Source organism: Falco punctatus (assembly GCF_963210335.1).
Source record: "Falco punctatus genome assembly, chromosome: 8".
Lineage (NCBI taxonomy): Eukaryota > Metazoa > Chordata > Aves > Falconiformes > Falconidae > Falco > Falco punctatus.
Window position 1 is genome coordinate 6,363,587 of NC_137588.1, and position 26,138 is coordinate 6,389,724.

Here is a 26,138-nt window from a genome sequence, read left to right on the forward strand (position 1 = left end):
TTTTTTTTAACTGGAAAAACAAAACAAAACAAAAAAAAAAAACAAAAAACCCACCCAAATATTATTTTGCATGAAGACCACACTGTACAATAAGAGCAAGCTTTTCACTTTAAAGCAACCAGCTGCCCTTCTGGAGAATTTGCCCTGGTCCATATAAACCCACCTGATCTGACCTGCTGGTCTCTAGTTATCCCACCTGATTCTTTCTAAATACTGGCAGAATATTTGCTTTTCCCCCCATTCCTTTAAAATCAGCAGATACTCAGATCATCAGATCAGAGACTCAGCTGATTCTTTTAATACCCCTGGGTACTAGCTCTCCAAACATACTGATATTTAAATATTCAGTATATCAGCTGATTTTAACCTCCTGGCTTCTCACTATCCCACCTATCACCTCTCTCCACGTGCCTGTTGATTCCCAAAGGACAGAAGGGGCACAAGAAGTCTGCTTTCTCTAGAGAGGAGTCACAAGCTGTCCCACTAGCCCTCTGAAATGCCCCATTCCCAGGGTGTACAAATCCACAACCCACCTTGACGACCGGGTGGCATCACCCACTGGAGCTGGCCACAGATGCTCCCACAATGAAGGGATGATGCTCATGACCTGGACAGGCAGCGGCTGTGCCCACTGCATGGCCCAGCCCACCAACCTCTCCAGCACTTTGGAAAGTGCTCTCCAGGTACTTGTGGGGCTGCAGGCACGTCCATGGCAGGAGCTGGAAGATGGGTGCTGTGCACTTAACCTTCCAAAGGCTATGAGTGTTGCTGGGGTGCAGTGGCTGCAATCCTGGCTGCTCACCATCCCAACGATGCCTTCACCTTCAGCTCTTCTAGGCTACACATCCTGCAAGTGGCAGTCCCCAGGATCAGATGGGACAGCAGCACTGAACCAAGAGCAATTGTACACAGAGGAAATTTTTGTTGCCGAGGGATAAGCATCACCTAGAAGCAGCTCAAATCTCCCTGAGCAGAGGGCTTCCTACAGGCAGGGCTGGCAGGAGCCAGAGACTAGTGCCCAAACCAGACTGCACACCAGACTCACATGCAAGCTCAGCTGCCCCCTTCTTCAACCTTGCAAACCTCAGCTCTTCACCGAAGGCAGTGGACAAAGGTCCCCAGGCTGGGCTCTCTCCACCACTTGACCTGGGCATACTCTCAGGAAACAGGTGAAGCAGGTACAAGCTAAGAAAGCTCCTTTGTAGGAACCCTTGAGGGGCTCTGCCTTCCTCTGATGGGGGAAACACTCAGGAGAAGGTCTTTAACCACCCTGATTGCACAGCTTGCAACTGCCTCTACCACGCAGGGGTGAGCCCTGCCTGTCTCCCTTGCTGCAGCTCCTGTCCTGGGTCACCAGCGGCAAGACCCGGGCTCCAACACTGCAGCTGGCCAAACCCTGACATGCTTGAGACTGGGAAGAGACACACAACCAGCAAGGGAGATGGCAGGGGCTGAGGTTCCAAAACCATTTATTGAAACGAAAAGGATAAAAGTTCACATGAAACCAAAGCCGGAGACGCGGGAGGAGGGATGATGCTTTGTCAGGTTTCTTAAAGGGTCACTGTACTTCCGATCTTTTGAACAGCCAATTTGTCTCATTCCATAGGATGCTACTTTGGGAAGGTAAGAGGGTTTTTTCCTCCACTGGAGTGGCATAAAAATAAATCTGTCAACTCATATTATATACATACATATGGGCTGTACTTATTTTCTGTGGGAAAATATCACTCTATCAGTACTTAAAATTAAGTCTCATTATACTTTTTTTTTTTTTTTAGCTTACTGGAAACTTTTTTTTTTTTACAGTAAATCTGAAATATTCTCCGTATGTTAGGCAGCTCCATTACTTATCTGCAATCTTTTTAGGCACAGATGCAAGGTATGGCTTACATGACAATGCCAGCCTGCTCCTGCTGTTTGTGAATGACTCTGCTGCCTGCTCAGGTACTTCAGACCCCATCACCCAGGAGAAAATTTGCTTATCAGCCTACCTGGGCATGTCACATACAGTACAGCAATACCCAGGGTGTTTGCTACAGGAGCTCTAATCTGGATCCTAACAAATGGGAACATCTGGGACACAGGAAAACCTGGGATGGGGAAGGACCAGCGCAACACAAGAACACAAATCAGGGTTCACTTTCTTTATAAAACAGGCAATATCTGTACAGTTTGGCCACAGCCACAGGTGTCTGGCTGGAATGGCAGGATATTTAATATCAGAGGTTAAAATCTGCCTTCTCTCTCTCTTTTTTTTTTTTTTTAACAGATGAGTCTTGCATCTGTGTTGGATCATGCATGTAAATGCAAAGCTTTCGTGAAGCTGGAGGACATTAGCCATCAGAAACCTGCCTGTCTTTTGGGGTGAGGGCTGCCTTGCACAGGCACTGCTGGGGACTACCAAACCATGGGAGCCAAGCAACAGCCATAGGAGCAGCCTATGTTTCCAAAAGCCTGGCAAAACGCACCCAAAAATGTACTCAGTTAACAGCGGAACTGCAAAGACTGGTGCGATGGAGAGCTTGCTCACTGGCTTCACAGCAAAGTGTGGGATTTGCCACACAAACATCACACCTTCAATGCAGAAACCTGGCTGGTGATAGAAAGCAAGCCTGTCTTTCCTTTCAGAGCAACAGTTAGTCTCCAAATGTAATTTAAAAGACTGCAGCAACCATAACAGGCCCCAACGTTTCTAAGTTGACTCCCAGTAAGATGTGCAAGCACGATGGGCAGACACTTGCCCCACCAGGGAAACACGAGTAAGGAGGTTGGGTGGGTAGGATGAGAGACAGCAAGTGACAAATGCGCTCCAAGATCCTCCAGCTGACCAAGAGCCACACAACTCTTGAACACCATGAGATAAAGATGAGGCCGCGTGAACCGGCTGAACCACATCACAGCCCAGCTTGCTCCTGTGCCCTAGGGAAATCTGCCTTCCAGCCCTGCTGCCTGTTACTGCCCTCCCCAGGCCAGGGACACTCCACAGAGCTGGCACAGGGAGCCTCAGCAGGGGCAGGATGGTGGGAAGTTGATAAAAAATAAAAAAAAAAAAAAAAAAGAAAAGCAAAAAGTCCAGCTGAACCAAAGCGACCAACTTCAATAGCAATGGCAGGACATGTGTGGCGGGGAAGGCTTGTCATCTACAACTTGAAGGCAGCTCCTTCCCCAGGGAATAGTCCTGCTTTGTCCATTCCAGTCTTTCTCTCCTAGAGACAGAAGTCACCGCTGGAGGCATGAGGGTGATCTGGCAGCGCTTCTGCCCGGGGATGTGGCTGGCAGGGGGGAGCCAGGCTCCCCCCCAGCATTGGGTGGTCTCCAGGGTGTCCCATGGGAGAGCTGGGCAAAACACAGCTGCTTTCGGGCTAGGAGAAGAGAGAGAAAACAGCGTGTTGAAGCGTTTTGCAGGGTTTTACTAGCACTGGTCAGGCTGATGCCCAGAGGAGGCTGGTCGGAGGGGGGAGCAGGTCTGCTCCTGCCATACCACCCCTGGTGGCACAGGGGCTTGGCAGTGACCCCATGCAGGTCCCCACACCTTCCCCCAGGTCCTCTCTACAAATGCTGACCCACTGCTTCATTGACAAGAGACTGAAAGCACACAGAAAGCAAGTGCATCCAACCTCCTCAGCTAGCACTGACTTTCACCTACTGACCTGCTAACTGACCTCTGCAGAGCCTGCCCAGGTACCACAGCCCTGCAGCTCACTCACGAAACCTGTCTGTAGATCACCAGCACCTGGACTGCATCTGAAGCAAGCACCTGGGTCTTGCACCCTTGCTACACTCCTGGCAAGCCAAAACCACGCCAGCCACACAAGGCAGGCACCAGGCACTAGGGATGTGTAGGGGCTGTTTGCTGGTCCTACAAGCTCCCAAACCTCTATGCAGGGCCGGAGTCAAGTTCTTAAACAGAGCTAGAAAGTGCCTGGTATTGGAGGAGATGGATAACGGGAGGACTTGAGGTTAATGCAGAGATGCCTGTGAGACAGCAGGGCACCCCTCCAGTAAGAGAAGATGTCTGGCACGAAGCAACAAGCTGCCCTGGGGATAGTAATCACCAGAGCAGGGCTGGGTAAGCAGGGAGGCAAGACAGACCCTAGACATCTCACCCTGCTTGGTGGTGCCATGGGCTGGGGAAGTACTGCTGCAGGGACAGGCTCCTCCAGGACTTAGACCAGCTCTCCATGCTGCCAGCCCCAGCCCAGAAAGCTGATGGTCCTTACAGACATGCACAGCATCTGCATCAGGGAGAAGGGAAAGGGCCAGGCAGCTTTCACTCCCTATGCCCTCCCCAAGCAGCCCCGCTTTGGGCTGTTGGCCCCAATTCCAGGGGAGTCACTTGCGAGGACAGGCCCTGAAGGGCACTGTGACACTCAGATCCAAGGCTGCAGACCTCGCCTTGTGACGCTGGAGGGCTAGCACCAAGCCAGACAGGCTCTCAACAGGGGTTGTGCCCAGGCCAGGGTACACTTCCACAAAGGAAAAGCCTTATGGTACAGAAGATCTTCATCTCACATGTGCTTTGTACCACCTATCAAAGCTTACCAGCACATGGCTGGAAAAACTCCCTGTACAGAAATGGCAATTAAACAAACCATATGGAAATCAGACCCAGAGACAGCCACCTTCTAAAGGGAATAACCCACACTCTGATGTTCTGCTCTTCAACTCTTAGTGCAAAGGAAAGCTCCTAAAGTCTTCCTTTCTGGCCGCACACCGGCTAGACCAAGGCGACTCCTGTCTACCGACCAGACAACGCATGCCTCCCTGTGCTGAGACCCCCAGGAAATACCAGCCCAGAAAACACTGAGCACAAGAGTGGAGAAAGGCCCTTACCCTGCGCCTGCTCTCCTGGCACAGCGCGGAGGCGTATGTCCCGTAGGAGCTCACAGGAATCTCCAGAGGGCTGCCGATGCTCCCAAAGCGCCCTGCAGCTGAGCTAGAAAAAGGGTGCTGGGGCATGGAGGGAACAGGGCTCAGATGCTTATCAGGAATAAGCTGGTATGAGGAGGGGGAGAAAAGACTGGAGTATGGAGCTCTCTCTTCCTGGGATCCCCCACTGCCGCTGCCCACAGTTTCAGCGCTGCATAATCTGTTCAGGTTTAAGTGTACCGCTGGCGCCCCAGGCCCTGGACCCAAGCAGCCCTGGTGCTGGGAGATCAAGTCTTGGCTGATGCCATAAAAAGCAGGCTGAGCTGGGGACCCCAGGAGCGGGGAAACATAGTCCTGCCATGGGCTGGGGCTGCTGCTGGGAAGGAGGTGTGGAGTGGAGTCAGGGCTGTGGCTGCACAACCCATTCATCAGCAAGTGACGGTGTTTCGGCTGGCTGGCCGGTCCCACACGGCCCTGGCAGGGCAGGGAGAAGGACTGGCGAGCATCCTCTTGGGTGGGCGGCATGGCCAGGAAGTCACACTCCAGCTGCCGAGCACTGGGTGGCTCCTGCAGGCAGGGATCTGTTGAGGGTGAGCTGGGCATCTTGTCCCATGGGGTGCCCCATGTTGGCTGGAGGAAGCGGAGCAGAACCTCCTCCCCAGCTGGCCTCCACTGCACGCCGTCACCCAGCTCTTCCCCCTCAGCCAGCTCCGGCAGCAGCGGGGGCGGCTGCCCCGGCACCGTGTGGAGGGGCTGTTCCCACAGCGGGGCAGGGGGCTGGCTCGGGGCAATGTCGGGCTGTACCACATGCTGGGGCAGGTACCGCGTGTCCTCATTCTCTGCGTGGGCCTGGTATGTAGCAGTGCCTCCACCTGGGCTTGGGGATGTGCCTGGCAGGGGGCAGACCTGTTGCCCTTCCTCATGCTTGTTCACCAGAGTTGCGTGGATGTAGGAGAGAATCTCGTTGCTGGCCAGGCAGTCGTTCAGGGACCGGGTGTGGTCAGGGTCCATATTGACCATCACCATTTTCTCGTCCAGCAGCAGGAGCTCCAGGTCCTCAGCATTCAACCCCAGGCCCTCCAGTGCACTGAAGAGCTCATTGTTGGAACAGCTCTCGTCACTCTTAATTGAGAGTGAGTCCAGGGTGGCCAAGAGAGGGTCCTCCTGCTGCACATCCACCAGCTCCTCTTTGAGGCTGTCCCCCCTTGAAGAAACCGGAGCAGCACCTGTACTCCAGGTATCTCTTCCTGCATCCAGCAAGGACACATCCTCTAGGTGGTCCACAAAACTGCTGCTGAAGGAGTGGTTAGATGTGGGAGCTGGATGGGAGGCGTACACTGCCTTGTTCTGTTGCATCATGGCACCCAGCAGAGAACTGGGGTCAACACCATTCTTCTGGGAGCGCCCTCCATGGGTTTGGGTGGTCTTCTTGGACTTGCTGGTTTTCCCTTTGCTCTGGAAAGGGTCGTGGAAGCCCGGGAGAGGGTAAGCGCTTTGGTATAAGAGCGCCTCTCCTGTAGCAAAGGTAAAGGGAAGATGCATGGACCGTTTCCGAAGGTGCTCTCCTCCTTCTTCATCTCTGCAGGGCGGGAAGAGGAGACTGTGGGTTGCACGTGCACAAACACACCCTGCAAAGTGCTTCTGCAATGGATAACTGTGATTCCTTCAAGCCAAAGCCCTTTTGCTCTGACCAGCACACACGTGCTGAGCAGAACCACACACACATGCATTTATGTACAGCTACACACACTCATACATATTTTTATACACACACACACATAAACCCACATATCTTTAGCATAACCAAGATCATACATAAAACACAAAAGGTAACACAGCTCTACCAGGCCCAAGTCACACCTTTTCCCTTCTCATCTATGCTGCGGTCACCCCTTAGGACAGAGATGTCAGGCTGCTGCTATACAGCAGCCACATTTGAGGTCCTTGCTATTCCTGCACCCACATGTCCGTACAGCTGCTGGAGAGCCACCACCAGTCTCCCCAGGGCAAGCCTGGACCGGCACCCAGTACACCAGGGCAGGGGTGTGAGGTTGCCTTGCAGAGGGGGATATGACTGAAAAGCATCAAAGCACAGTATCCTACAGCTGCTCCTTTAAAAGGCACAAGAAACAATGACAAACTAAACATCTTTCCCTGCTTGGGGCATCCCAGAGCCCACACTGATGGAAAAAGTCACATCCCAGGCTGGGCTGACCCAGACGGCACTTACACAAGGGGTCTCTGTGTGACAATGATGTACTCAGGCTTGCCGTTCTTGTAGACGAGCCGCGCGTTGGCCTGCACCCATTTCCAGCGATTCTCCTTCGTCAGCAGGCGGAAGACCGTCAGGCCACTCTCTCCCGTCTTCATCACTGTCAGGAGGAAGCACGCATGCTGAGGGCTGTCAGCACGTCACCAGAGACAGAGCTGCCTCCAGTGACACTGCCATTTCCATCTGGGATCATAAGCAGGTGGGGTCATAGCAGCAGCATGGCTGGCACATGCAGGGGACACCATCCCAGCTAAATACCCCGCACTACGCTCCACCCTAAGCTCCCCACAGTGGCAAAAGCATCACAGTAAAGCATAAAGCAAAGCATCCTATGGGAAAAGAGCTGCTGGGTTCAACGTGGCAGCCGACAGAGCTGCTCATAGTCCCAGCCCACTCATCAGCCTCAGAGGTGGGCACAGAAGGGACTCTTACTTCTGACGTGGTTCTCAGCACAGTACAGCATGTCGGCGGCATGGACAAACTGGTAGCCGGTGCCACACATCCGCAGCTCCGCCTCAGTGTAGCCCAAAACGATCTTCCCCCTGTGAGAGACCGAGAATGCACCCAGCCCAGAGGCAGAGCTGGGGTGGGACATCACCCAGGCAGGGTATGGAATGGCACACTGGAAGCCCCCAAATCAGCTCTGCTGCTTACTTGGCATCACACGCCAAGGGGGTGAAGTCCAGCTTGTGCTTCGTCCTGAAGATCATGTTCTTGGTTCGGATCTGCAGGATGGATGGGGGCTGCAAGGGTGTGGAGATAGCGAAGAGAGCAAGCTGGGGTGGCAGTATGGACCCATCTTCAGACTTTTTGTTCTGCCCATGAAGGAACTTCAGCCTGCCTTGAAGGTTTAAAGCCTGGGAAGAGAAGTCACACAGTGTCACACAGAAAATTGGATGGAGAGAGAAGAGAGGGAGGAGAGCTGCATGGAAAGCAGGCCGTCTTGCTGCAGAGTTGATGCAAACAATCCTTGTGACTAGTCTCTTGCAACTCCAGTGCTCCCCACTAAAATACGAGGATCAAAGGGATCCCACGCTGAGCTCCCCACAGCAGCAGCCCACTGCTTTCTTCCCCTGCAGCTGCTCACTGCTGGCCTGGGGCTTGAACACACGGCAGTTGCAGGACAGAGCACACGCTGCAGTTGCATCAGGGCATCATGCAATGCACCAGCTGCTTTGCATTATAACTAGGCTATTTCACAGCCCCATCAGGAATCACAGATTGCTTGTAAACAGGGGACAACCAGGACTCTGCGTATTGAGTTTCCAGACTAAAGCAGTATGAGAAGGAGAAACAGGGCTGCTGAACCCATGGTTATGAAGGCAAGAACCCCATCAACTTGCAGCAGAGAGAAGGAGGAATGAACACCACCCACGTGGTCTCAAGACATGCCTTTAACAAAAACCTAGCAAAATGTGTAGAGAAAAAGCACTTTTTGTTCAAGATTCAGCATCTCTGTGAGGAGAGGAACAAAACCCACATGGAGAGGCTGTAGGTACAGACCAAACCTATGAAAACCTGCAGAAATACCTTCTTGTTGAGACAGACAGGTGCTGTATATGGCAGAAAGGAGTGCTGCATCTTTCAAAGCCAACTTGTATGCTTCAGTAGTGGCACGAACCCCCTGGGGCAAGCCTGCACCCCCCTCCTGCTATGGAGGTCACAGCACGGGTCTGTACTCACCAGGAAGCCGGAGGAATTATCCAGGAGGCAGCGAAAGCGGCACACGAAGCTCCTTTCCAGAAAGGAGGAGTTTTCTGGGGGCAGTTGATCTGGTTTGTAGGCGACAGCAGAAGAGCCGAGGCTCTTCCCCCCTGGGAGAGAGAGGGACTGAGAAAGGAGCAACAACGATCCCCCCCAGCGAGGGCTGGAGGTCCCAGCATCAGGCACTGCAATAGTTTGCACAGCACAGCACCAGAAACTCAGGGAAAGCCATAATGTTTGGATGAAGCCGTGGCAGGGAGCTGGCCTCCCCAGTCTATGTGGGGAGCTACACATCTTGTGCCAACCAGGATGCCTGGCTCCCAGCCTCTGTTTACCTTCTGGAGAAGGCTCACCCTCGGGTGCGTGGGATGGGTTGAGGGCCCAGTGGAGGTTGCGTCTGAATTCCTGCTGGTCCTCGGTGTGGATCAGCTCGAAGACGCTCTGGTGCATGACATCTGTCTAGAGGAAAAAAGCAGCGTGTGAGCTCTGCAGCCTGTCCCCAGGCACTAGTTTTCACATCCCACTTGGAAACAGTCCGTCACAGCCCCAGTGGGCCTTATCTTATCCAGTTTCCCTGGTTGCTCAGCTAGGTCCCTGGCTGAATGAGGTTGGACATCTTCCACCAGAGCTAATGCTGGTGTGAACAGATAACATATCTGGCTCTAAGGACGCCTTGCCCATGTTGAGGCAGACCTCCCCTCCATCCTAAAGAGCCACTAGCATCTGCAATACAGCTCCCCTCTGACACACTCATCTCTGTAATGTGGTGTCCTTCAAAATCCTAGTGCTGACTTACGGGATGAGATGAAAGCATAGGTTTGGGAATAAACCAGCAGCAAAGCCACCCCATCCCACCACTGTTTCCGAGAGAGCAAGGCATCTGCTCCGGGACTTGCTCGCTCTGCCCAGGTGGACAATTCTTATCTACCCCAGATGCTGGGGAAAGCCAGATGTGTGGGAGCAACACCAAACCACAGTAATTAAGTAGGTAAGTCCCACTTCCCCGTAAACCTGACCTAGTGCCTTCCAGGTTACCCGGGTGCCCAGATAACCACAAAGCATTGGAGCCATATGGGATTTACCAGGGGTCACCCAGAGGCAAATTGGGTAGGGAACCCCAGGCATCTCCCCATGGCATTACACAGCGGGGCCATGAACCTCATAGCCCATCAGGGTGGCTGGTGGAAAGCATCTGTGGGCTACCAAAGTTGCTTTGATGCCTCCCAGTGACCACAACTGGCAACACGGGGTCCAGATTTACAAGATGAAGGAAAAGCCCCATGCAGCCTCCCAAGACCCTGTGATCCCTGCAAAGCTTCCTCCCTGCAAGGAACCTGGGGCTATTCTCCACCACCAAGGAAGAACCCACTCTGCATACCCACCGCGGCAAGTCAGAGGTGTCCCACCAACCTGATGAAATCCCAGATAGTCCTGTATTGTATGCGAGGAGTAAAATATCAGTCCTTCTGATGTAACCACCAGCACGAAGCCGTTGAGCGCCTAGGAGAGGGAGGAGATCAGCAGGTACAACCCATGCTCTCATCACCCTTTTCTGGCAGGATGGTGAGCCTCATTCTGCTCAAACACTGGTCACCCAAGTCCTGTCCGGTCCCAGCTAGCAGGCAACTGAGCCACTGCTCCACCAAGAGAAAGGTGTAAGGCAGGAGACAAAGCACGGGAAGCCCTGGAAGGAAAGGACACCCTTCCCAATGGCATCTCGCTGTTGTAACAGTGGGTACAGCCCTGGCTCTCACGAAATCCTCCAATGCACTGGTCAAGCAGCTTCTTTTCATACTCTTCCTGCAGGGTGGGAACAGCACCAGGTACCTCCCTCCTTGCAATTGCCTCTACACACGTACCCTGCCACGATGCCAGAGCACGTGTGCCTAAAACACAGGTCTCTGCAGCCCTGACACGTCTGCTTTACCGAGCAGAGGTCAAGGCCTGCAGCTCATTCGCAGGTTTTCCTCTGCTCTGCCTTGCTTGAATAAACTCCACCAGCTGAAGGCTGGCTGGACAAAACCGGGGATCAACACCGGCAGAGCTGTTCTCACCGCAAAAACAGATGGTACCTTCTGCTGGGTTTCTCTGAGGTCACGTAGCTCTTCCGTACAGCTGCCCAAGCGTATCCTAATCCAAACTGATGGAAAACTTTGCTTCCATCCCGGAAGTGTTCACTCAGACTCAGATTTGGACATTTATACTCATCCTATGCGAAGAGCAAATACAAATCTCAGAACTGCTTGCGGAACGAAACCGGACACCATCAGGCACTGGTCCATTCTGGTATTCTGGCGGAAACAAGCCTTTCTGACAACCTTGAATCAAAACAGCGTTTCATGTCGGCTGCATTTAATGTTGAACCGCATCTACCTGGGTGGCTCTGCTCACGTGGTTCCCGTCCTCCCCACCACCCAGGAGGGTCTGGGCAGCTGCACGTGGCTTAGGACAGCGTGAGGCTGGAAATGCAGCAGGGGGATGTTCAGTGAAGAGCAAACCCACTGCAGATGGCTGCATGCTGCCAGCGTTGGCTGCGCATTCCCTGCTGCTGCTTGGCCCATGTGGATGGGGATACTCCTGCTGGTTTGGGAGAAACCCACCCAGCTCCTGGCTTCATTTGCATCCCTCCTGTCCCTGCCAGCTGCCAGGGGAGAGACCTGGAGAAAGACCGTGGCATGCCTACCTGGGCTGTCTGTGGACAAGGAACAAGGCAAGAAAGGTGTTATCTCCATTGCTCTCTCCCTCCTCCAGCATCCATCAATCACCCTGCGGTTGAGGTGGCCAACCCAATGCTGCAAAGAGCTTTAACCAGTGAAAATGGGAAAGGTGAAAACTAAAGAATAAGAGTATGGGTTTTGAAACCATATCAAAACCATCTGATTTCTGAAAAGCCATTTTCTTCCAAAACAGGAGGGAGGACAGGCTGAGTCTGATCCCTGGACTTTGGGGAAAACCACAGAATCACTGGTTGACCTCAGAGCACCTTCTCCTTCCGGCAAATAAATTATTCACCCCAAACTCACAACCAGCAACAACCTGCTGCAAGGCACTCATCCACCCTGTACAGCACTGTCCTTCCAAAGCACCACACAGCAGCAAAAGGACCATGCATCCGTGGTCATGGCGAAAAGGGATGTCTGCAGCCACCTGTGCCTGGGATGCATGTGTTAGCCACAAGATGCTCCCAGCCATGCTCCTCTTCCTCTGGAGCGCTCTCTCTGCGTGGTGTGCAGATTTACACAACGGCAACAGTCTGTCCTGGAGCACACGCTCATTCGTGCACGCCCTCCACCCAAACAGGCTGAATGCTGTGCTCTGTTCTCACAAAAGAAATACTCAAGCTGCTTCACCCATGCAGGTTCGAAGCGCTAAACCTGCCCCACAGAAAACAGCAAATGCAGCCATCAATCTGAAATTTCTGATGCATTTTTAATGTTACACAACTTACATATTTTACAGTTCACTGGCCCTTCCATCCTCTCCTCGAGCTCCAGGACTGCAAAGTCAATATCCAAGGGAGCATTGCATTTCCTGGCAGCAATGGACTGAGCTGCTCAGAGCCTTCGTCTTCCTCAGGAAGGGCTCATCCCTCAAATTTGGGAAGTAATTTGGGTGTTTTCTCTGAGCGAGCAGCCCCAGGGCTAGCAGGAAAGGACACGGTAGAAGGGACCAGGGTGCTGGCCGACAGTGTCCTTTGCACCTGGAGATCCATGCAGTTTAGAAGGTGCGGAGGAGCTTCCCTACCAGTTTGGGAGTGTAGCTGCTGTCCCAGGAGCCCTGGCTTTTCATCCCTGCTTTCTGGCACCAGGCAGGAGCTGATATGCAGAACATTGCTACCACAGGCACCAGCAGGATCCAGGGGAGTAGCCCTAAGTGCTGCAGGCACACAGGCACTGCACCAACCTTTGCCAACCATGGGGAGCAAGCCTTTCTGGCACAGAGCCCCATGCTTTGAAGACCTTGTCATCACCTTGCCAGGGCTGGGAGCCGGTCCATGGGAGTCTCCCCCTGACCCTGAGTGGAAGGCATCACTCTGTGACTCACTTTTCCCCAGCTCTGAAATGAGCCCGATAGACTTCCAGTAAGCACCTTCAAGCCCATGATGCTGCCTAAGAGCAATGGCCATGAAAACCCAAGGAAATCACCAGTTTAGCTTCCCAGAAGCTGCACAGCTTTCACTGTCATGACAGCAGTACCCGGACACCGCTCCCTAAGGGCAAGAGGTCCCCATGGGGACACTCCTGCCAGCCTGAAGCAGGGGCCCTCTAGAAGGCAGGGATCTTCCTGCAGCACAGACCCCAGAAGCCCCATGGCTGTCCAGAGCCAAAAATGTCTTGTACCACTGACTTGGCTGCAGGCAGGGAAGCCACAGTAGCCAGCCCTGGCCTGTTTCCCCCACTTTGTAATGTATAGACATCAGGATTAATTAGGGTCTAGCGTGTAGTCTCAGCCAAGTCCAGCTATTGTTGCTGCCAACTCCTGTTTCATTGTCCAGGTCGGTGTTTCTCCCCCCTCGCCTTCCCTTTATTCTGGGCACAAACGCTCTCTCTATTTACTGGGATTGACCTCAGTGTGTGGGAATCTGCTGCAGAGGTTAATTAGTGCTGCGAAATGCACTTTAACCCTTGAGCAGCTTCAGAGGCATTACTCTGCTGCAGCAGGAGTAAGCAACATCTTGCAGCACTCTGTTCTTCCCTCAGGGCACTGACCAGCAGGCAGATTCAATACCCTGCAGCCAGCAGTGTGTACCTGCATCACCGTGCACCTGGGCAGAGATGCTCCACTCAGTTCTCAACCTTGCTAAGGTCTTAGTACTGTTAGAGGGATTTTCATGCCCAGACTCAGTTTAAGCTACCTTCCTCTTGCTGAGATTGCTCCTGGAGAGAGCCTTGGTCAAAAGGCCAGACCAAAAAAAGTAAAGCTGGGAAATTAGGGGAGGGGAAGGGAAGAATCTGGGTGGACCAAGAGTTGAGACAAAGGAAGTTTGGATGTCAAAGGTGGCACACCGGGTGGCAGTAGTTGTATAAACATGTAGGAGTGTTTCCTTGGGAAGCAGAGGCAGGTCCTGACTCCCTGCCACATCCAGCAGCATGCATACAGACCCCCGGGAGAGCCAAACCTAAACCCAGAGCATTTAACACCCAGCTCAGTACCTCTAAAAGGATGACATCAAACTGGGAGGAATTAATGAGTAGGACATCAACCCCCAGCATTCTCTGCCAAGCACCGTTTTGTTATATCCACAGCAGAAAACCCTCAGGTTTTTGGTTATTAACCAGCCTAGCTTTAGCATTTCTCTCACTAGACACAGATCCTGGCTCCCCAGCTCTCAAGCAGGACAGTAATTACACTTACTGTTGAGTGAACTTTTAGATAGGAGTTGGGGCTGGCCAGCGTGCTTGGCCCGCTCCGGACAACAGCTAGGCAGGGGACAGTGCTGCAGCCTGTGCTTTGGTGCCAGGCGGGAAGGGGGGACCTGCGTCCTTGCAGGACCTTGCGCTGCTGGAGTCTGACCTCTTCCTATTCACTGTGCACAGGCTGTAGACAGAAGGTCATCTCCTGGCGTCTCTGAATAAACCATGGAAGCAGCAGGCTCAGCCCAGCCACGCTGCAGCATCGCCAGCGTCGCCTCCAGCATCACCAAAGGAGCCAAATATATGCCTCTCGTAGAGCTCCTGGGGTACAGCCACATACCCTGTGTATATGGGCTGAGCATATGGCCCATCAGTACCTGTCTAGGTGCCCGGTGTCATGCATCACTGCCTGAAAATCAGGGAAGACTTCCATGACATTTTCTTCCCTATTTTCACCAGCATTTGAGAAACACCCCCAAGTCGGCACCAGTGTGCTCATACCGAAAACCAAACTTAAAACATCTTGCTCTGCTTGGCTTCCATGTTACACCTATGGCCCATTTACATGAGAGGGCAGAGAAGCAGAAGAGCTGAAACTCTGTGCTCAGAAATTCAGCGCTGCTTCCACCCAGATGGAGGGTTTATTACACACAGCCAATTTACAGATGGCAATTTTCTCCAGGAAGGATGGGAAAACGAGGGGGAAAGCAACACAGTTTCTGCCCCAGGGACCTAAAGAGGTCTTGAACCTCTGCTCAGTCAGAAGCACTATGAGCTACGCCATGTGAAATCACTGCTGCACCAAAACACCCTGAAATCAACAACAGAACAGCCTGCTCTTTGGGTAAAATTCAAAGGAGCTGGAAAGGGGAAAAGAGGAAAATCACTCGAAGGCATCTGCCAGGGAGAGGAGTCCAACGAGGAGCACTAACCTGCAGGAGCAGCTCACCCTCCGGTACTGCTGCCGAGCCCGGACCTGCTCCGTTGCCGCAGTCTCCATCCCTCTCCGCTTCTTTGGCACCATGATTCTTTAGAGCAACTGCACAAAGCAAAGGGAAGGGACTTCAGTGCTGCAGTAACACACGCAAGACACCACCATGAACTTCCAAAACATGGACCTGGCTGCAAAGCTGGACAATGCTGTGCCAGGGGAAGCTGTGATGTAGCTGGCCCTTTGCTTCACCCCTCAAAAGAGATGATTTTAATAGAACTTTTCCCCATCTTCCAATACCCTCAACTTCCCCCCTCCCTTTCCCCGCCACTCTTAGACCTTTAACAACCTACCAGTAAAGACCTTAAAGCCACAGGTCACGAAATCAGATAGGCATCAGCAGAATACCTATGAGGTCCTGTGTTTACTAGCAGTTACTTGCAATCACCAGCCCAAAAGGACATGTTCAGTGAGCTCACCAGCTAGCAGTCTCTCTTATCATTTAGCGGTAGCAACCATGGAGGTCCCCAATCCCAGTCTGGACACAGAGTCAATGCCTCACACCACTCCTTGCAAACAGCAAGAGCCAGCCCTTGGTGCCAAACCACGCACACCCCGCTGGCTCTCGGGGCACGGCAGCAGCTCTGTTCTTGCTGGGGGAGTCACTGCACCCAGCATGTCTTTGTGGTGCTGTACTAGAACGGATCAGCTCACGCACGCCCTGACCGCAAAGGACAGCAGACCAACAGCAGCAGAAGTCTTTCCTACGTAAAAAGTGTCGCAGCAAACCTCACCCTTCCAGGACAAGGAACATGCTGTTTTGAAGGGTACAGTCCAGATAGCCCAGTCAATGATGTCACATTACAGTTCAGCAGCATGGCGAGTTTATTGAATCAAATTAAGGCAAGCCACAGCTCACAGTAGGAGAAAAACAACATGGAAAAACACACACGTGGATACAAACGTAGACACCCGAGATCACTGGCAATGTAATAGTGATCAATGCACAATAAACACGGATGAGGAAATCCATCACTCAGTCCAACTAAAAAGATGCATCTGTAAATTTTGTACTGTAGTCACCCAGAGAACAAATCCGAGGGATATTTCAGCATGGATAATATTTAAAGAGTAAGATAACAACAAGCCCGTGCATGGCAGGCCTGTCCAGGAGACAATGGAGATTGCAGCAAAGCCAGGAAGCTTCTTGTAAGTGCCATTGGGACAGAGGACAGCATTTGGCCACTGATAAACTGGCTGCTCCTACCAGTACCTGGGAGGAAAGGTGTGAAGCACCAGCAGGTGCTACCACTGCAGCCTGCCTGGTGCGCTCCCTTGCTCCTGCTCAGGGAGAGCAAAAGCTCTTTGGAATTTGCCTTTCCCGGCTCCTGTGCTACACATGCCAAGGGGCTGCCATGCTCAGATGCAACAGGAGCATCAACTGGACCCTGGAAGTAATTTAACACCCCATGAAGCTGTCAGCGGGAGCAAAGCCGCAAGCTGAGACAGAGCAGCAAGTCAGAAGGCACAACACACCAGCCACCAGCACGTAAACAAAACCAGGCTCATAATGCTCATCTCACCCTGTGCTTTGCCAAAGCAGCTGCCGAAGCTCAACACCTCCATCTGCGTGGAGCAGATCCTGAAGGAACGAAGCACCTGCGTGCAGAAGCTCATGGGCAAGCAGCTTCCCAGCCGCTGCAAAAGGCAGATGGTCCAGACACATCTCTGAGCCTTCCAGGACCACGAGGTCTGAAGCTGAACCCAGCAGAACCTGTGTTTGCAGGGCACCCACGAGCGGAGGGACTGGTTCGGTCTCCAAAGCGGAGTCCCCCCATCTGTCAGCATTTGTCTGCTGGGAAGCCAAGCACACAACAAAGGCACACCACCCTCTCTTCTACCATCCACGGCTCACCTTCCATCCCAAAGTCATCCGTGCCCTCAGCAGGCATTTGCCAAGCACTGGCTCACAGGTGGGTGGGAACAAGGAGGAATGCTGCAGTCTGCAGGGCCTCACCGGTACACATGCGAGGCTTTTTGGGGTAAATGTTCTACACCAGACACATGACCATCCCAAAGATTGACTCTGCTCCATAACCAAATGCAAAGCATGTCCTGGTTCTACTACTGATTTTAATTAAAAGAAGAAAAAAAAAATAATTGTATGGCAGTGAAACCTCTGCTTCTGGTAGGTCTGGGAAATTCCCCTTGGGCTCAGCCTGCACAGATTATTTCAGGAGCTATTTGAACGCTGAGGGGCTGGTGTCCCAGGACTGAAGTTACAGCAGGTGTTTGTACAACAGTGTGTCAGTCCAGAGCTTGTGGGGCAGACATGCACGCACTGCCACGTCCCGGCTGCTCCCCCACCCTGCACACCATCCCGCTGCAAACGCTGCTGCCCAGGGACTGCCTGTGGTCCCTTGCCCGGGTCAGAGACCACCAAACCTGCCCAAAGTCCTGGGCATGGGCAGGCTACCGGGTACAGCAGCATGCAAGCACGGTGGCCGCAACACCCAGGCAGGGTCCTGTGGTGTGGAGGAAGCAGGTTTCTGGCAGCGCCTTTCCAGCCACTCACTTTTCTGATCCCTGGGAGCAAAATGTAGGAGCTATGAATTATTAAAGGTCTTCAGTCCTCCTCTGCTAGCTCCCAGACTGCTGTGCTGGAGGTGCAAGATAAAAATAAACCTGGATGATAGCAGAGCAGCTAAAAGGTGCTGCCCTCTGTTCAGAGGTCTGGTTTAATGGTTTGATGTTTCCCTGCAAAAGGAAAGCAACCACTGCCTAAAGCCAGGCTTTGCTATCACCATCTGTGCTGCCCCTAAGCTGTGGGGCTGGAGGAAACACATTAAAAATCGGAGGATGGCCCGCTGTCCTCTGTGCGGGTGCCTGCCACTAAATCCAGCCTGCTCCTGCAAACAGGATCAAGCCACTGGGGCCAAGGGGTTGCTTTCATATAAATCGGAATCTCCATGGGGATTTTCCCGTGACCTTCACCAAACAGCATGTTTTCCATCCGAGCCACCCAAGGAACCCCAAAGACGACATGCTCTTGGCTGGGGACATCTCAGGCTGGCCTCCTGCCTGGTGTCCCCCGGCTTTGTCTCTCCATAAATAGCCCTGCGCAGCCCCTCGGGTCAGCAATTCAGCAGAACTGTCGCAGCGCATCAGGCTGACGGAGCGGAGACGAGCCAGAGAGCCACCGCGGCATCCTCCCTGCCTGGCCGGCTACCCCGGGGAAGGGCAAGGCAGCAACGGGGCAAGCTCAGCACCAGGGAAAGGTGGCCTTCCCGACAGAGCGCATGTCTTCATGTTGGTGAGGAGACAAGGTGCAGTCTTTGCCCTCACTGCATGACTAGGAACAGGTATTTGCAGGGGGGGGGAAGAAAAGGGAAAAAAAGGGAAAAAAAAGAAAAGAAGAAGAAAAAAAAACAAAGAAGAGAGGGAAGTAGCTTCTCCTGGGCTCCCTCTCTCATGCCACCAGCATCACCTTTGCCGCTGGCAGCGGTAGGAGGAGGAAGGTGAGGACAGAGAAGTCAGCCACCTGAAAGCAGCAAGGCTTGCACATTTTTCTTGCTATTTCTTCAAAGAAAAAAAAAAGAAAAAAAAAAAAAAACACAACTTCTGCCAGGACCTGCAGGCTATTTTGCCACAAAAAGCCTTTTAGTTGAGAGGAAGAAAATCTCTCCCCGCCTGGCCCCATCTCCGAGACAAGCCCCCTGCCCACCTCTGCCTCCCCACAGGGGGATGTTTTCTGCATGGTGGTGGTCCTCACGCACAGGTGCCCACATTGCTCACCCAGTCTCTGCTGCCTGGCCCTGTGCTGTCACCCCCCAGGAGCAGCAGGGCTGAGGGGGGCCAAGGGGAGTGGATTTCCTCCCTCCATCTCCAGGAGGGTGCTTCTCCCGGCACCCAGCCTGGGAAGCTGTTTCACGTGATGCTGAAGGGACACCTCGCCGCCTACCAGGTTTGCCAGTGAACTCCTGAACCTGCCAGGGCTTTGCAGACCTGAGAAATATCGGCACCAACAAGCGGGTATTAACATTTTTGTGAGGATATCTCCCAGCCCCCTTCCCTCCACACGGCAAGACCTCCACGTGGGAGCAGAGTTTTGCATTGGCTGCTGACTGTGAAGGAGGAAAACGAGACGACTCTGTCCCAAACCCACTCCAGGCGTTGATGCAGGGAAGGCAGCAGAAGGAAACCCAACGGCTTCACGGCTCTTCAAGAGCAGTGAGGGGTCGTGTCTCCCCACCACTGCTGGCATCATTTAAAGGCGGTGAGAAAACACTAGACCCAGCTGCAAGTAATGGCAGAGACATCTGCATGGCAGTTATTAGTCTGAGCAGGTCCTGCCAGGGGAGAGGAGAGTTTTGGTAATGGTGCTCCCTGCAAGCATTCTGCCATAGAGCTCAACACCCTAGCACACATCAGTCATTCTCTGGGGGAAGGAGAGACTGATTGATTTATTTATTAATTAGATCGCCTACTATCCACCTCTCTCTGCCATTTGTGCCAATTCCCTGAAAAGCAGGTCTCCCACTCACATGGGAATAAAAACCTTACTACGAGATACCTCCAGATCTTCCTTTCCCACCCACCTCTTCAACTCCAAGACACAGGCAGATGGACCTGCAGCTCTGCTGTTCTGTACACACCCTCTTACGTTAAATAACTCCTCAAAATTGTTTTCCTGCACTTTACTGCAAAGAAGAAATACAATACTGGAAATCTAAAAAACACCCTCTGGGTTTCTTTTGAATAAACTGAAGTTTTTTCGTGTTTAATATAAACTTTTAATTTAGAAGAGTCACTTACACAGAAATGTGGGTTTGCCCGCTCTCAGAATAATACTTTCCTTTAAAAAAAAAAAAGGGGGGGGGGGTGTCCCCATAACATAAGAAATGTTTTGCTGATGAGCTCACATGGGTCCCAGGTTCCCCATATCAGACACCATCCATCTCCCTCCTCCCTCGGCTGGGCCAGGTCTCTCTGGAAACAAGGGCTTGCATTGCCTGCCGCCCTCCCTGGGGGCACTGCCCTGGCGATCCTCCAAGACCCGCCACATCCACCCCTGAGAGCAAGTGTATCCAACCTAAAAACGCCAAGGGAGAGCCCAGCCCTACGCTTCCAGCACGACACATGAATTCTGCAGTGCTCCGGTGAAACCAGCACAGGAGCTTTCATTTCCACCAGTGGGAAGCCCCCAAGTGACACAGCTGTGTCTCAGCAGGAGCATGCAACGCAGAGAACAGCAGCATGATACTAAGGGAGCAAAATTTGACCAAATGCCACCTTGATTGCCATGCTCAAACTGGTGGAAAGTTAAACTGCTGTTGTGAAGGCAGGTGAAGTACTGCAGCCTCCTCTTTGGCATCTCCGATGGCACCTTACGCTGTCAGCTTGCCAAATCTGATCACTGCTCTGTCATTTAATCCACATGTTTTACAGCAATCTTACACATCTCCAACTGTTTTGAGAAGCAAAGAACAGAAACATGCACTCAGTAAAATGTATCCCATTCTGTTTTGGTTTTTTGGATCTTTGGAGGTTTTCTTTTTTGTTACTGTTGAGCATGAACTGAGCTCTTACCAGTCAATTCAAAATTATTCCACTTCCACATAAAAGGAAAACCTAGTGGATATAGCCAGCAGCTCCTCCGATGAGGAGTGTCTGAAATGCGTTAGAAAGAAAGAGCATAATGGAAATGGTGAGAGAAGCAGGCAGAGATTTGCTGAAACTAAGCAGCAGAGCCATCTCCTCCCCAGCTTGACGAACCATCAGTTCGGATCTCACCGCTGAGCTGTACAAAGCCCATTTTCTAGGAACTAGCAAATACTTCTTGAGTTTCTCTTTGCTTATTCATAATGGATATTATGGTTTTACTTACCATTTCATAATACCTGGCCCAGCTCCCCGTTGACACAAATTTCATTAAATAGATGAATTATTTATCCCTTGACTGAATGGTGTGGATATACCACGTTTCGTCAACATGTGTGGTGAATAATGGATGTCCTGTTAAAAGATCTAATTGCACTTTTAAAAGCAAGGAGGCTTTGATGATGTATAGCTTTCTGTCGTGTCACCAAAGGCACTTGCCTCAAAGGGAGAAGCATTTGCAGAGGTTTAAACCAGGACAAAGATGACAAGGACCTGCCAGGCTTTCCCTCCTTCCTGCAGCATCAATAGCAGTGTGAACTCTCCCGCTCCCACCACTCATTCCCCAGGAGCTTTAGGTGTGCATTTCCCACCTTGGAACCTTAATCTGGAGTTTCTTGCCAGCTCTGCTCCCACACCTGCGTTTCTAGGAGCCTTGAGAGACCTGAGCTGCTGGTGGGCAGCAGAGCTGGCAGCCATCGGGAGCCCAGTGCAAACCCCAGGAACCTCTGACAGCTTCCTACCAGCTACTCTCGTGAGAGCCAAGGAGAAGTATTTGGCAAGGAAAGCACACAGTGGGAAAACTGCCTACCTAAGGGAAGTCACAAGACTTTTCCAGCTTAAATTGCTCCTCCAAGGCCAGCTCATTACCTAGGCAATTAAGAGAACAGGACTAGGCTTTATTTTCTTAAACCGTGCCTTAGGCTTTATTGCTACAGCTATCTGCAGTACGTGGCCAACAGCTCATAAGGTGGGAGAGCAGACCAAGCGAACAAACGAGCAACATTACTCATCTCTAAACACATGCAGAAATGCACGTCCCAATCCCAAGACCTCACCTCTAAGCAGAAGTTTCAGGGGCACTATTATATGGTCTATAATAAATATGTAATTTAAAGCACTTTTCCAGTCTGACCCAACTGCCAGGGAGCAGCTCGGGCACTTTTTGGGCCATCACAGCTCTAGCAGTAACTGTCTGGATTTGTACCATAGTTTAAAGGGTTAAGCTCAGCCCTGAGGCTGCACCTCGATCCTACAGGTGGCCAGCTAAGATTTTAAGAGGACTCCAGGAAAACCCCCAAACCCTCAACACCCACAGGAGTGTTATTTTTTAAAAAACACATGAGAGAGGCAAACTGCTTCAGTTTTGGATCCACGACACTGACCTTCCTTCCATATAAAACATACCATGCATAGCTCAAAATCACATACAGCCCAAAACGAAAGCTGCGCCTCCTCTCTGATCCACGATGACAGACTGTGCAGCTGATAATCCATCTTGAGCCAAAAATTTCTAACGCCACAGTACATGCCAGGGTATTTTCCTCCTCTCCTCCCAGCCAGCGATGCATCCAGAGTTGCCCAGAGGATGTGCCTGGCTGCTGGCAAGCCCAGCTCTGTGGGTAGGATGCTGCGTACAGGCAGGGGTGCATCTGCATCCCTGAGGAACCCCATTTCAAAGCAGAGACAGCCCATGACCGGCTTGCAGCCAGGCTCAGCAGGGGGGTTCAAATGCATCTCTTGGCATCACGGACTGAGCTTCTCTTACCCCTGCTCCTACAGTTTACAAACCTTAGACGTAATTCAGAGCCTCGGGAGAAATCCTGTGAAACAAAGGCTGCAGGTCAATTGCTGAATGTCAGTGCCAGAGTGACCACCCGAAGCCAAGTGGCCGTGTGCCAGGCAGCGTGCTGCCTCCTCCCCAGGTGCAGTTTGGGGAACGGCTGGAAAAGCCATGCTGCGTTGTAGCCCTCCAAAACAGCACAAGCCCATGAAAGCCCAGCTGAGGTCATTTCAGGTGACTGCAGAATCCTGGCAAAGCCCCAGTGTGCTGGCACTTGGGAACAGAGCCATTGGGGACACAGGTCTGTGAGAGGCACAGGACCCCCTGGGGACACCGAGCTGGCCTGCAAGGGCAAGTGAGTGCTCATCGGGGGCTAGCTTTCACACTGCAGAAGGGCCAGGCTGCCTGTAGGATGAGAAGCAAAGCTTGGACAACCTTCCCAGCACACTGCAGGAACAAATTGTGAGAGATACTTCTCGAGACTGAGCCCTTACCCATTCTGAGGCCTGCCAATTGTCTTCCCACCAGGTGCTTAAGTGGACCAAGCAACACAGATGTTATCCAACAGCCACATGACAAGGTATCTTTGAGGCATCTTCCTTTTTTTCAAACAAATCATCAAGCAGGGTGAGACCCAGCGACAAACCTTCCCCTGGAGCATCTTCCCTTCTCTCCCCCTTTCCAGAAGGTGAGGGAGGCAGTAGAAATGGGGACCCCCACATAAGCCAGCAGCGTTTGCCAGGCCCTAGTATCAAGGGGAGGAACAGGGAGGGATTACAGGGGAGCAGCCTGCCAGGCACCGCCGGGCTAAGCCGCCGGCTCTCATCTGGTATGACGTGCTGTGCAGACCCCGGCACGGTGGCACCGGCTGCCCAACAGCAGGACACGGGGGCTAGGGGTGAGGGAGGGCAGCATGGTGGGAGCAAGGCGGCTTGGCTTTGCTGCACTGCTCCAAGGACAGTCCTCAGCATCGGAGGGGAGAGAGGAGAGGGCTCCTGGGCTCGGGGGGAGATGCAGACCACCGTGCCCGGCTCCTCAGCTCTGGGCAGTGGCAGCCCTGCAGCACACTCCCACCCCTCCCGAGCCATACACGATGAAAAAGCCTCCTGCAGGACAGGGAGGAAGGTTAAGGCGGTGAATGAAAATTCAAAATATTTGTCTCACCAAGGAGGAATAAAAAATTACAGCACCTGGGGGGATTGTTGTGAAGGAAAAGAGACCTGGATAGGAAAGGAGAAGGTAGAAGCCCATCAGCCACCGATGTTGGGATAGGACCCTTGATTTGGGAGCCAGCTTCAGCTCCTTTTGGTCCTCCTGGTCCAGGCTAACGGTGCTGGGTTCAGGTCAGTGCCACCTCACCCAGCAGGATGGGATGTGGGATGGGCAGGGCTGGGCTGGACCATCAGCCTGGTGAGTCCGCCGGGGAGGCGGGACTTCTCTCCCAACGTCTCCAGCTCTCCCGTGGCCTGGCTCCCCCACCTCCGTTCACCTCTGTCATGGTGAGCAGCGTTCCCATGGGCAGCATTTGTATGCACTTTGGGCTGCAAAGCCAGGCAATGGGGTAAAAGAAATGCACCTGCACGTCTTGCAGAGGACAGCAGTGCTGCTCCATCACAAGAGAAGCCCTTCCACCATGCCACAGATCAGCCCTGGCATGGTGGGGTGTGCTTGCCAACCATCCTCTTCAGCCCTGTGCCACGCCACAGGAAGATCTACTGTCCTGGGACAGACACTCTGCAATCCCAAGACATTTTGCTTCTCTGTATCCTAGAGGCCAGAGGGTCCTTCAGATGGTCAAAATCAGAGAGAACCTCCCGTCTGACATCAGGACGCCTGTCCACATGACTTATCTCAAGACCTGTCTAAACTGTGTTTTACCAAGTATTACCACACAAGACAAAAAGCAGTGCCTCCTTCCAGGAGGAGACCGTTGCAAAGAGCCAACATAGCCAAGAGCCCTCCTTCTCCAGAGATGCTGAACACACATGGCAAGCACCTGGCACTGAACTGCTTCCCAATTGGTTAAATGGGAAAGATTTGCCAGACCGCAAAAAAGGAATGGATTTAGTAAACAAACACATGGATGCTCTTGTCCTTGGGACTTTCAAAGACCTGTGGAAGATCAGCACCTGGCATCAGGGGCTTCACCTCAGAGACACCCAACCCAGCACTTGGCATGACAGCCTGAGGAAATGTTTGTTTAGACAAATAACCCTGCTTAACTAAGACAATGTTTGATGATCTCTAAACAACTCCAAAGATTAAATGACAAAACATTGAGCAGCCTTAAATCCTCTGTTTTCCATCACCTAGTTGCAGGCCTTTAGTCATGCTCCCAGACAGGCAGAAAGGGAACAGGGGCAGTCATATGAAGTGTAAAAATCCCCATGTGCAAAGGAAAAACATGCCTCTAAAAATCAAAGACCTCTTGGCAATATGTCCCCAAACTGATGTTCAAAACACTGCTGTTCAGACAAAAGCCCACGCAGATGCTTCTCGCACACAGTATCTTGACCATCTCTGACAGCTAAACATCAGGTTTGCTTCCAGTGCACAGTCAATCCACCCTGACCTGTGCAGATCATTTACATTACAGTGCAATCTAAATGCAGGTACATGTTTCAAGAGAGCTGTGAAGCCTGCTCTGCGTTTTGAGGAACATATCATATGGTCAGAAGGTGATCAGGAGCCTGAAACAAAACAACAGAAGCTCCCAGAGTTTCTACCAGTGACCAAGATCTAGAAACCATTCGCTTTTTGATCACTTAAGCCCATACAAACTTCCCCATACAACGATGCATAAATCAAGATGCCAAAACGAAATTAAAAAATAATTAATTTTCAAATAGCCAGGAGAAGGAGACATTTCTGGCACCCAACAAATTACTTAAGATGGGCTGGAGAAAAGGCAGCTGGCATAAACCTGCTGGGTGAATTGCTGTCAGCGATCATCGGCACCACCTGAGACCTGCTCCAGGATGACATGCTGCAAGGATGTTTCTCCTCACAAGGCATGGCAGCACACCCCAGTTTCTGCCCTTGCTTTTCCTTGATCTTCTTTCAGGGAGCCCTCAAGCAGGGATGCACTCGAGCAACGGAGGTGCCACTTCCTCCTTCCTCCTGCGCCAATACAAGGGTTTGCACCGCCTGTTTCTGAGCTGCCTCCAGACAGCTCTGGGACAGGCTGAATGCTCTCAATAAACACAAAAAGACCCCATACCACTCGTGTTTTATGATACAATCTCACCTGAGACTTGTCAGCATTCAGCAGCTAAAACTATCTCCTCAGGATCCCATTTCACATTTCCAAGGATGCTGAGCCAGAGTGGGAGCACAGGAGCTCACCCGGCTTGGCAGTGAGCAGGCAGGCAGAGCCCAGCCACTCCAGCAATGTCCTAACTTTATTCCCTGACAGACCTAGGGGAAAAACCCTTAAACATGCAGGTGGCAAAAAAGAAAGAAAAAAACAAAAAGGAGAAGAAGGAATAAGCAGAGTATTTTGAACAGGAGCCTTCCTTAAAGTGAACTTCATCTCAGCTCCAGCACAACTTGTCAGAGAGCAAAATC

General features: G+C 52.2%; 1 protein-coding gene across 8 annotated transcripts in view; it reads right to left on the bottom strand.

Annotated features, from left to right (window-relative positions):
* Positions 1-17: 17 nt before the first annotated feature.
* The window catches only part of LOC308068507 (aryl hydrocarbon receptor-like), a 28,424-nt gene continuing 2,303 nt past the window's right edge, over positions 18-26,138 (bottom strand). For 2 of the 8 annotated variants that reach the window (XM_080399238.1, XM_080399236.1), the window contains exons 3-9: positions 15,132-15,238; positions 10,256-10,345; positions 8,825-9,304; positions 7,796-7,998; positions 7,574-7,683; positions 7,100-7,241; positions 3,271-6,448 (exon numbers count right to left, since the gene is read on the bottom strand). In XM_080399238.1, the coding sequence (XP_080255364.1) occupies positions 4,669-6,448; positions 7,100-7,241; positions 7,574-7,683; positions 7,796-7,998; positions 8,825-9,304; positions 10,256-10,345; positions 15,132-15,238 (2,912 nt within the window). In that variant the 3' untranslated portion in view covers positions 3,271-4,668. Of the gene's footprint in view, positions 6,449-7,099; positions 7,242-7,573; positions 7,684-7,795; positions 7,999-8,824; positions 9,305-10,255; positions 15,046-15,131; positions 15,239-26,138 lie in introns of those variants that run through there. The other 6 variants (XM_080399240.1, XM_080399237.1, XM_080399241.1 and 3 more) reach the window with 6 other exon arrangements.